Here is a 12,703-nt window from a genome sequence, read left to right on the forward strand (position 1 = left end):
GATGTATATCTGGGTAAATATGATGGCTTGTTTAAAGAAAATGTTAAAATCAATATGAGACACTGAATTTATTAGAAACATCAATTCAGACAGCCATCCTGTGACCCCCAAAATTGATAATGCTAGCTTTCTAGGGCTTTCTTATGAAAGAAACAAATTCCTTATTCCAACCATTTATGTAAGCTATAAGCAGATTCCTTTCTTTCATGAACAATATTCTGTTCATTTTGTGGCCCTGGAAAGACACTGTTCAGTCTTGCTTTGGACTAAACCTTCATCCAAGGGAGGCTGACTATGGCTCTGTCCCTTCCCAACAGTGTGGTCTATTCAGAGCACACCAATGAACACAGGAACCAATCAATGATCAATTGGTATGTGCCCCCAAAACAGACTGGGTTAGATTAAAGGTAGCTTCAAGTTCTTTGGTGTCTTCCACTGAGAGGCAAAGTCTCCTCCTCCTGTCCCAGAGTCTGGGCTGGCCTTTGTGACAGCTTGATTGGTAGAATGCAGAAGTGACATTCAGGGACTTCTCAGGCTAGGTCACTGGAAACCTTGCAGCTTATACCTGGGCCTCTTGGGAGATTTGCTCTTGGAGCCCCGAGCCACTGCATCCAACCATGTGGAAAGGCCCTGAGACAACATGAAGAGTCAGAGGGAGTTCCAGCTGAGCCCAGCCTTCCAGTTGTGCCTTCAAAGGTGCCAGGTGTGAGTGTGAGGCCCTTCTGGACCTTCTAATCAGACCATCTAATAGCTGGATAACATCAAATGAGCTCCATCAATACCACATGGAATAGAAGAATCAGCCCACTGATCCCTGTTCAAATTCCTGATGCAAGAAATCAGGAGCAAATAATAATACCGTGGTGCTTCTAAGCCACCTGCCTCTTGGATGCTTTGTTACATATCAATAGATAAGGGAAACACAGATACTGATGGATCTGGTGACTCAGGCTCAGGGGCCAAACCAACCACCAGTTAAGGCAATGGCTCTATCACTGGGTTGTGGAAGACAGGAACACTTGAGCGGAACAGATGAGACCAAGGGACAGAGGTCTTTTTGTAAGCCACTGATGATGTTTCCAGATGAAGCAGAAAACTGCCCTCTGTGAACACTGCATGCCATGTGGACGCCAGGAGCATCAGTGACCTGCCCTTCAGTGTAATAGGGTAGCCACTGCAGCGTTCAAGCCATCAACTGGTGATGTAACCAGCACGCTCTATATTGTTAAAAGGTGACAGTTTGGCACGAGGACGTGCGAATTCAAGTGATTAGATGCAAACTAAAAGAGAGATGACTATTTCTGAGAGCCGTGGGTTAATTTTTTTGGCTGTTCTTGGAATGGAAAATGATTGTGAATTTTTGGGGAAAAATACCAGAGCAATCTGTTTTCTTGGCCGGGTGCTATGGAGCAATTTTAAAGCATTGAAGTGCTTTCCATATTTTCTAATCACTCAAGTCCAGAAATGATTATGGCTCTCAGCATTCTCTCAGATTCACGCCACTAGAGCGCTCCCCGTCTTTCAGGGGGAGTTTTCACCTTGAAAGCAGGCGCTGGATTCCAAAGGCGCATCTTGCTATAGCAGGAACAAACACTTTAATTGCACACAGCACCACAAGGGCCAGGTGTTTTGGAAAATCACCGATGGCCCGACTCCGAGACAAACCCAGATTCACTTTCTCTTATCTCACAGAAACAAAGCATAACCTCCTCTATGAATGAGGATGAACAAAAACAAGCCCTATCAGAGACTGAACTCTCCCAAACAAACACCAGAGAAATTTAGATTTTTGGGACCTGTGGGCAAGGATACACACAGACACACAGACACACACACACACATACACACGCACGCATGGGTGTGCACACATAGAGCTGTATATTCATAAACCATCTCTGGAATGAGCCCCGAGAATTGGTTTCTGGGTGGTTTTCTCTGGGGAGAATTGGGAGACTGAAGAAAATTGGGAGGTTGATGGAGGAGAAAGACTTATTTATTATAGCCTTTTGGACATTTTAAATTAAAAAGAATCGGGGCACTTGGGTGGTTCAGTTGGTGAAGCATCAGACTTGGTTTCCTCTCAGGTCATGATCTCAAGGTCATGTCCTTCTCCCTCTGCCTTTCCCCCCACTCACTCTCTCCCTCAAATAAATAAATAAATAAAATCTAAAAAAAAAAAAGAATTACATGATGCATTAATTTTCAAAATAATGAAACAGAGTGATTCTAAACCTGTATGTGGTACTTATGACCTGCTAGGCAGTGTGCTAAATGCTTTATGTATATTCACTCCTTTAATCCTTACAACAGCCCTATGCAATAGATATCCTGATTTTATAGATGAGGAAACTGAGGTACAGAGAGATTAGATAACTTGTCCAAGGTCACACAGCTAGTAAATGCAGAGCTGAAATCTACAGTCAGAGAGTTTGGCTCTGGAGTCTGTCCTCTTAATTACTACATAATACTGCCTTGCAAAAAATAAATGTACTCAGTTGCCTGCTCATAATCACGTTGGGGCAGATAAAATGGTTCTTCGCTCATATGGTCCTATTTAGGGTGATGGGGTAGGAAAGATGGTGGCTCAAAATAACCAAGATACAAGCCATGGGGCTTTAGAGGGCTTTGAAATTCTATGAATATCAGGTCAAAAGCCTGACATTGGCCACGTTACTTAATCTTTCTTGAGTTTCAGCAGCACTCCGCTAGAATTTAGGGGGAAACTAGTGAATAGAATAGAGTTCCTGTTCTAGAATTTACTGCATCGTAGAGGAGACAGTAAACAAACAATCACGCAAATTATAATGTGAGTGATAGGGAAAATGAAGAGTGCGCGGAGAGATGAGGATTGGGGCCCTGACTTATACTGGGTGGCTGGGAAGTGTTCTGTGGACAGCTTGCTGAAGAATGGGGTGGGAGGGGGATCTGGGTGGCCCAGTAGCTGAGTGTCTGCCTTTGGCTCAGGCTGTGATCCTGGGGTCCTGGGATAGAGTCCCACATTGGGCTCCCCTCAGGGAGCTTGCTTCTCCCTCTGTCTATGTCTCTGCCTCTCTCTCTCTCTGTGTTTCATATGAATAAATAAATAAAATGTTAAAAAAAAAAAGAATGGGGAGGGGCAGTGGAAGATAGTGGGAGAAAGCAAAGGATTCTGGGTGGGGGTAACAACCCATGGAAAGATTCCAAGGCAGGAAAGGAGTACCTGTCTGAAGATGGAAAGGCCTCTGTGGCTAAAGCATAGTGAGTCAAACTGAGTTTGGGGGAAAAGGCAGATCATATACACCATGAGAAGTATTTCACAATTTTTCCAAGAGCCATATGGAAAGCCACTGTGGGTTATAAGTAGGAGTGACATAATTTGATTTACTTTTTAAGAGGATTATTTGGGGTGACATGTGAAAAATATGCAGTGGAGGAGGCAAGGAGGCACTAGGAAACCAGTTAGGAAGGCCCCACAGGAAGCCAGGAAGCAATGAGGATGGCTTGGAATCAACAGCTAGCAGAGAGAGAGGTGGCCAAATTGAGATCTACTTGGGTGGTATGATATCTTACACAATTAGAATAATAATGTTGGCTATGAAGAGGAATTACGAAGCCTAAGTTCACAGGTGTGAAAATGCTTTATCAACTGTAAAACGTTAGATGAAGGTAACTCTTACTCTAGATGAAGAAACCAAGTACTAGAGAGGCTCAAAGTTGCTCAAAGTCACACAACTGCTTAGCAGCTAGGAGGAAGTTGGCCTGCCATCCCTTTGCTCCCTTCTCTGGGGTGGTGGTGGTGGTGGTGGTGGTGGGAGACCCAGGGGAATAAAAAGAAGGCTAGTGACCAGGTGTAATTCCCTCATCTAGTGGGCCTCTGGGTTAAGAGAGTAATGATATTCAGGATGCCCCTGGCTCAAGATTACCTCTAGTAAATAGGACCCAGTACCTATGAAGCAGGGCTCCCTGGAGAATATCACATCAACTATATAACTCTCCGAAGTATAAAATGGGGATGTTTCATAATCAAAATGCTTTGTAGTGAGTGGTGATCCCATGATCTTCACCTATCATTCTGGGTGGGAGGTGTATTTAATAAGGGAAGACAGGATATGGGGAGCTGTTCTTGAGGTTCCCATATTTTCTTTCCTTCATCTGAATCTCTTGATGACCTGTACCCTTGAAATTATTCAGCAAAGCTTTGTTTTGGGTAAGAGCTCTGACTTATGTGATATGATTTGAGAATCTCATCCCAGGCCATGCTCTTCCAATGATCCCTGTTAGTCCCCATGTAATATCAGGCCCAATTACAAGGTCCAGAGATGAAGGGAGAACACACTAGCTTACATTTGAACCCCTTGCTAACAGCCTCTGACATCTATTTGACACATAAGATACCTACTTACTGGAAAAGCAAATTTTTACGACAGTTACGCAAGTTAAGAAACAGGATGAATCTGCCTTTATTATGAATGAGTATAACTTGAAGAACACAATACTGGATTCTTTGTAATGGTTCATTTACCCTAGGAGGTGAACCAGGCCTTTTGAGACTGATCCTAAGCAGTTACCTTTGAGAAGGCTCTTTGGATGCTTAGCTCACATACCACCCTCCAGCTGCCAAAGAATCAGGACAATATCAGTGTTCTACGGTGAACATCATTCCCCCAAATATTCATGGCCCTAAGTCATAGAGTTCTCTTCTCCCTCTCTTTTTTTAAAAATGTAATTTTAAAAATTAATCTTCATATACAACTTCATTTGGGAACTTAGGAGGGATGATGAAAGAGAATTGTCACTCCAGCTGGGAGGAAGAGAACCCTTTTTGTCTTCTCGGCCTCATAATAAACTCTTTATGCTGCCGGCATCAAAAGACAGAATCTGTACACAGACTTCAGATCCTACTCCTGGTACAAAACTCTCCAATTGTGAACTGAGGCTGTTGCAGATAAAGCACACCAAGGGGCCAGGGCAGATGCTCCACACGAGGACACTGGCAGGCTTGTGTGATGGAAGCGTAAAGATGTTTTCTGAAAAGAAGCCTTTTTACATCCTTTTTCCCCCAAAACAAGCTCCCAAACTAATGCCTGACATTTACCTTCAGCGAGTGGGTCAAGGGTGTGAATCATGAGCTGGAAGATGCTATTCCTCATGAGACTGTTGTGGAGGGAGGCAGAACTTCCACCTCGTTGGAGACGTGGCTTAGCCTGAGCAGAGAAACCAGACAAAGATGCTATTAGTTCTTGGCAACTATTGGCAAGTGCATTACAGATAAGATCTCACTTAGTCTGGTAGTCACTCATTTCTGTCACATGATGACACTCTATGGTCCAAAAGATATTCAAAGTACATTTCAAATCCTGCAAAGGAATGGCTTTCTCACATCCTAAATGAATTAATTGCTACCCACCCCCCCTGTTTTGGGAGCTTACTTAATGGTCATTGTGCTATATGCTTCACCTCCACTAGTTTATCGCAACTTCAGAATGAGCCCTCAGAACTAGATATGGTCATTCTTCCCTTTAGACAGATTTGGAAACTGTCTCAGAGAAGTAAAATGAGATGTCTGGGTCACACAGACAAAAAATGGAGAATAGAGAAGTGGATCTCAGGTTTGTGCCTCTCAAAATTTGTTTTCTGAGCTGGTGGATGGTCTCTAAAATGTTTAGATGTGCACCCTAACTGTAAAGTTTTTGAGTATGCATGTATGTATCTATCTCTGTCTCTATATCCACACATACCAAAATATGAGCATATCTATTATAAAACATTCGCAAAAACAGAAACTATGAAGAAAAATATAGAAAATAAGTGATAGAGGTGCTAATTTTTTCTCCTTGCTCCCCAAAGGAATAGCTCGCATATCTCCTGGGGAACCTCATCTCTACTCTGGGGGCCACAGTTCTAATTCATGAAGCCCTATGCTCTATATCAAGAAAGATTTGAAGGAAAAAAATCTCCTGACTTCCAAGGGAGGGACTCCTTTTGCATAAACTACTATTAAGACCCTTTGGCCAATGAGGTGAAACTGACAGGTAAGAGGAGAATAAAAAACTTGTACAGATAAGGTTACTGACAAACTCTTTTTATGGCATCTTCAAATGCAATCTAAAAAAAGACACCCTAAACCCTCAGGATTTGATGGATTTTTATCCTGAGTAGGAACTGCTTTCTCTCCCTTTGGTTGGTTTTGTGCTAGTTCTCACAGGGGAAGAGACTTTAGAAGCAGCTGAGCTTTACAGACAGCCAGATTTAAGAGGGAACGAGGTAAGGTAATGCGAAGGAATTAATTGCTTATTGAACTTCTGATCCAAAAATCCTGACATGAAATTTTTCTGGGGCCAGCTAAAAATAAAATACAATTTCCCATGAACTCTCTCAACTATCTACATTATAGGGTTTTCCAATATTTATTCCATCATAGTCAAGATCCACAAGGGGGCTTCCCAATAAGAGTCCCCCAAGAGACTTCACAATCGAATATATTTGGCAAGCGCTATATCCTGGATCAACCCACCTTTAGCATTTTAAGATACACATTAGACCACTAAGTGTAACGCTAAAGAAATCTGGTTAACTTGGTTAATTTGGACAGTGCCCAGAGGTCTCCTATTTTGTAGAAAACTTATTAACAATCATGGTCCAGACATTTGGGAACAAATGTGAAATCCACGGTAACTTGAAGTATGGGTAAAATGCCAGTGTGAGATACATGGAGAAACGTGGATTTCTTGGTGTGATTTTTATCATAACTGATATTCTATCAGAAATCATATTCCTAACTCTGATTGAAGAAGAATCAGAGGAGATTACTGGTGTCTCAATGGTGAAATAGATCATGAGTTTCTTAAAGGAAGAGACTGGGTCTGTATCCATAGTCCAGGTCTGGTATATCTGATGGGCTCTCAGTGAATATCCTAAGTCTTTGCACTGAGCACTACAGGAGGATGGATGGGTCATATGTATCTTTATTACTAGTTTTATCAGTCTTTAAAATCTGTAACTTTTTTTTAATGCATTGTAATATTTGATTTAGATGATTTAGGTTCAAAATATTTTAGGGCAAGGTTGAGAGACTTGGATCGAGTTGAAATGTAATCACTGTTTGAAGGCTGAACACAAAAACTCTGAAGGTCATTCCCTTGCCATGTTGCACATTACAGAATGTGATGTGTTAATTGGATAGGCACTGGAAAATGTGTTTGTTGTTAATAATTTGTCATAATCACTGTTACTATGCTCATTCTAGGAAACTGGAAGAACTTTGCTGGGGAGATCTTCACTGACAAAGAATTTTATCTGTAGAACAACTTAAAGCATTTTTTTGGGTCTTATGTATATATTAAATACACAGCTCTCATGCAGCATTTCTTTTGATGGAACCAAAAGAAATTTCCAACCCAAAATTAAGTGCATGCAGATACATAAAAAATAGATATCAAGCATTTTTAGATCCCACACTGTCCCCAAATATCAGCTCAACATCCCATGGGATGCAATTTGGAAATATTTCACTCTTTCAAGTCATATAAAGGGTTATGACAAATAAAAGAGAGAACTCAAACTTTTTGAAATCTAGTCTCATAAATAATTTGAGTATCAGTGAATATCAGAATACAGTTGACACTAATTACAGGACTGAATATACATATATACTGGTAGATTAAGCCATTTAAGTATCCCAAGGGGGAGGATGGTTTGTTGAGCACATGAACTCTCCTCCTCCCACCCCCTCCCACACTCTCCACAGGCACACGGACAGGTACAGACAGAGCCACTGCTTCCTACCGGTAGAGCCTGCTCATCCTTGTCCCTGGCTGTAGATGACTGCATAAGAGAAAAAGGCAAAAACAAAAGACATAAATAAATAAACAACAAGTAACATGTAGTAAGTTTTACATTTAATAACAAACATCACTATAAGGGAAGATTTGGCTCTTTCTCCTTCTGGGCAGGAAGGAACCAATACAGGGGGCCAGTGATATAGATGACTAGCCAATATGTAATGATTTATTTAGACACGTGGTACATTCTTCTGAATGCTCAAAGTTGAATGGCCATCCCCAATGCCCAGCAATTGAGGGCAGTTCAACCAATTATGGCCCATCCATGCAATGGAATACCATGTGGTCATTAAAATAAATGAGGTAAGTACACATGTATTGACATGCAAAAATATCTAAGATATACTATTCAACTGAAAAAAATTAAAACCTTATTGGTCATGTCATTTTATAGAAAAAATAAATTAACAATACTTTAGTATATATAAAGAAATTCTGCAAGAATCATACCAATTATTGGTGGTTATTGTTAAGAGTTGACATTACAAGGAAGTATCATTTTCCAACTATTTTGGAGGAAGCCAACATTCACTTCTCCATATATGGTGAATAAAATAAAGCCTGAAGAGAAGTTAGGTCACTGAATTAAAGACTAAGATCATCACATGCAGAATTCAAATAATACACCTTTTCTGCCTCTACCACTTCAAGTTTTCCATTCTAAAAATGGAAATATCTGTCAAGTAGAGAAAAGTCGACTTGAATACAAGGGCACCCATGGGCCTGGTCATCTGTTAGGAGAGAACACAACTTCAACAAAAGGACACTGGAGTTCTACCAACATGACCCAACTGGATGGCTTTGCTTTGTTAACCTAGTATGAACACTCCTTCAGCAGAAGCAGGGCACCATCCTGTGATCTAACAATGTGCAGGTGCCTTTGACCTTCCTCATGCTCAGACTATGCTGCCTTTGTCACCACACCTCAACTATGGTTGCATACAGCAAGAACAACCTGGAACCCTGCTCCCAGGTTGCCTCTGGTCCTTCCCATTGGTATCTTTGGTGATCTATGTCTTCAGGAATAACCAATCATGTACAGAGATGAGGACATGGTACAGAGCTGTTTTAGAATCTTCATAAATCTTGGGCTCTCTTTTTCAATCCTACCACATGTCTTTATATAAGAACATTAAGATGCTCCAGTATCCCACCTAAAATATACATTTCTGCATACAAAAATGGAAAGGATTCTTATAATCCTTTCATAATTTTGTATTTCAAATTATTGGCTACATGCAATTCATTTAATCATGATCGGCATGCTTGAGATCTTGGAACGTGAGAAACTGAATCCATAATTTGTTTTCACAGATAATGTAACTTTTAAGAAGACTAAATTTCATACTTAATGAAGTTGATGTTAAATATGTATAGACATTCAATTAAACATTTAATAATTCTATGGTTACCTTTTTTAGATTTTATTTTTTAAATTTTTATCTTTTTAAAAGATTTTATTTATTCATGAGACACAGAGAGAGACAGAGACATAGGCAGAGGGAGAAGCAGGCTCCCCACAGGGAGCCCAACACAGGACTTGATTCCGGGATCCCAGGATCATGCCCTGAGCCGAAGGCAGACGCTCAACCACTGAGCCACCCAGGTGTCCCCATGGTTTAGATTTGAGAGTTGATATCAACACATACTTTTTCTAAACATTTTTGTTGGGCCCTTAAAGAGCTTGTTAACTCTCAGGCCTAGACAGAAGTGTTCTACATTGGTGGTATTTTTTTTTTTTTAAGAGAGGGAGAGGTGATGGGGGGCAGAGGGAGAGGGAGAGAGAGAGAGAATCCCAAGCAGGCTCCACACCCAGCACAGAGCCCGACACCAGGCTCGATCCCATGACCCTGATATCATGACCTGAGCAGAAATCAAGAAACAGATACTAACCAACTGAGCCACCCAGGTGCCCCTGCACTGGTGGTAATTTCTGAGCACATCCCTGGGCATTCTAAATTTGCCATTCCCCTGACTTGGGGCTCTCTCTCAGAGACTTCTCTAAAAACATGAATAAGAAAATATCACTGATTCTCTAGCTCCCAGGAACATGCCTGCAGACTGAAGTGGACCTAAAATTGTTCTTTGATTTCCCTTCTTTACTCTGAAGGCACTGTATGATCCCACTCTCTTCTCTCTGGCAGGTCCTTTCATTTTCTCTTCTTCTACATCAGACAGCCCAACAAATGGCCTCACATTCTATAGAACAATCCCCCAGGGAAGTTATCCAGTACAGCAAGCCCAGCCTTTGGACATACAAGGAGATTAACTGTCAGAGCACGCCTTTTCAGTTAGCAAATTTACACCTTGTGGCTAAATGGGAGACAAATAATTATAAGCTGGGATTGATAACCACAGCGACACTATAGAACATGAAGGAACAGGATGAAAAGGGTAAGAGAACAGGGTGGTCTTTATGAGAACAAAGTCCTAACCATCCCAGATTTTGGATTTTAAAAATATATATTTAAAGAAAATATTTGAGGAAGGAAAAAAAAAATCAAACCTGTTTTTTGGTCTGCAAGGGAGAAAAAAGATCTGCCCCATTGACTTGCTTTTTTCTCTCGCAAGCAAGATGGATCCTGAGACACAATAAATGGAAAGAAAAGGCCTTGCACATAGATTCTGCAAAGAAAAAACTGAGTGCAGAGCAAGGTTTGAAATCCTTTTCAAAATCTCCCACTGTTGAATGTCAGCAGAAGTTGACATCATTAGTTTCCTTTCAAGTGTAACTTGCAGACATGAATATATATCAGGTTACAACATGTATATTTCATTATATACAGAAATGGCAACTGAGGCCATTAAGACCTCCCTTTTCCTTTTATGTAGCTCTGTTGTAGAAAAGATGAGAAATGTGCCACATGAAATGTGCCCCTCATTTTTAGGGGTTCACACGCATCTGATCATCCCTCATGCTCACCTGGCCCAGCCTCACCTTAATGGCCCCATTAAGGTGACCACTTTGTGGTCCTAGAGACTCACTGCTGATTAGGTCAGGAACTCAATTTTAAAGGGGTTTTAATTACACTGTTAGTAACTGGTGAAGATAACAAACAAACAAAAAAAGATTCAGATGTGGATAGCCAAAGCTTATAAGCCTGTAGTATTTCTAACATCTGAATTATTGAGCTAACTATTTGGTTTTGGGGTTGGCCTCAGTGTTGTGAATTTATTTTCAGGGCCACTGAACATGTGGCAAGTTTATTTTAAGCCACTGTACACTACAGAAAATAGCTTCTTCAAAAGAAGACGAATGGGGCTTTAAGGATTAATGTTGGCATTCTTCTTATCCATTTTGTGTTTAAATGCCTTTGATTTTAAACCCCCCAAAATATCATATCTTTGGGCAGCGCTAATTTGAAAGCCCAATTCCTGGTAGTCAGTTGAAAGGCTGTGCCAGCCACAGGAAAAATTTGTTAAGCCAATTGAGAACATACATGGAAATTCTTGAGGAATATGTAAAAGAGTTCATAAAATGCATCCCCAAAGGTCCCAGGTTGAGGCTCTGTTGTACCAACACAGATCCTCCTCTTCATTCATGAAAGCAGAACATCCATTAGGCCAGGATATAAGGAATACACCTTTTACTTACAAGAAAATACTCTGAAATTCAACCCTTTATCTTAAACTGGCCTCCTCCCTAATCACTGCAAGTGATTGGGCAATTGAGAAACCCCAATTCTGTATGGGAATTTTGCTATCTATTTGAAAGTGAAAGTGTTCCGACCCCCATTATACAACAGCCCACTTAGAAAGCATTTTAAACACTATAAGCCATTCATAAATCCGCAAATTGTCTCTCTTCCTTTGACCTCAGAAACCACTGGCTTCTCCATATACAGGCCCCCACTTCCACTTTAGACATATAACATTAGGCAAATATGACACAGTGTAGCTACATCATGACCACACAGTCCTTGTTTCATTCTGACCAGTAATTGCCCACCTGTAAATCACATAATCAAATGAGTCACTGGGAAGATTTCATAAGCCAAAATACAACTGTGTAAAATAAGGGGTGGCTTTTCTGGACAGTGGAATGGCATCAGAGATAAGCGACTATTCACAACAGTCAAGTAACATCCATAAACTTCTGCAACTATAATCTCTCACTAGATCTGTGAAATGCACCAGAATTTATTGTATCAAGGACCTGGAAGTACTATATCATTATTTTGTCCTAAATGTGACCTAAAATATATATGCCAGCCATCAGAAATATTAATCCAATATTTAACTGACATTATCATGACACCTTGGAACTTAGAAAGGTTGGGTGGAGGAGAATGATGGATTTTCGTTTAAGAAATTAACAAGGAAGTATGAAATGATGTCTCCTTTTTCTTTCAATGCATTTAGCTGTAACAAACAATAACTTTCAAAACATCTCTCTTGGAAAGAGACTAATAAACCTCAAAGTCAATGGGTTGGAAAATGTGAAAGCCTCAGTCCTAAAAATCTAAAAGGAAAAGAAATCTTACCACTAATCAGATGCAAAAATCATCACTGTCTCCCTCCCTTTTTGGTCTTAGTGGATTCCCCAAAACATTAAGGGAGGAGGGATTAAATTAATTCCTAAAGAAAGAAGTACTAAGAATGTACTAAAGTTCAAGTAACCTTTCTATTGGTTGCTTATGTAGTTATCCCACTCTCTGCCCATTAGCAAAATAAGAATCTCAGATTAATGAATTACAGGAGGTGGCAGCCCAGGATGCAGGAATACCCACTTCGCAACTCTGGTTTAAAGAAACATATTGGAAGAAGTTTAAAAAATAAACACATTGCAATGGGAAGAAAGTGTTGAAAATAAGTAAAAAGTGTGGCAATGGAAGCTCACATTTTGGAAGCAAAGCCTTTTAACAGTTTGTTTGAGTAATTCC

The 12,703-nt window shown here is 40.5% G+C and overlaps 1 protein-coding gene across 3 annotated transcripts in view; it reads right to left on the reverse strand.

Moving 5' to 3' along the window:
• Window positions 1–12,703, reverse strand: part of SLC24A2 (solute carrier family 24 member 2) — a 247,004-nt gene that overhangs the window by 87,750 nt on the left and 146,551 nt on the right. For all 3 annotated transcript variants that reach the window (XM_025433207.3, XM_025433206.3, XM_035697258.2), the window contains exons 3-4: window positions 7,765–7,803; window positions 5,075–5,183 (exon numbers count right to left, since the gene is read on the reverse strand). In XM_025433207.3, coding sequence (XP_025288992.1) covers window positions 5,075–5,183; window positions 7,765–7,803 — 148 coding nt within the window. The remainder of the gene's footprint in view (window positions 1–5,074; window positions 5,184–7,764; window positions 7,804–12,703) is intronic.

The sequence above is a fragment of the Canis lupus genome, chromosome 11, assembly GCF_003254725.2.
Source record: "Canis lupus dingo isolate Sandy chromosome 11, ASM325472v2, whole genome shotgun sequence".
NCBI classification, from domain to species: domain Eukaryota; kingdom Metazoa; phylum Chordata; class Mammalia; order Carnivora; family Canidae; genus Canis; species Canis lupus.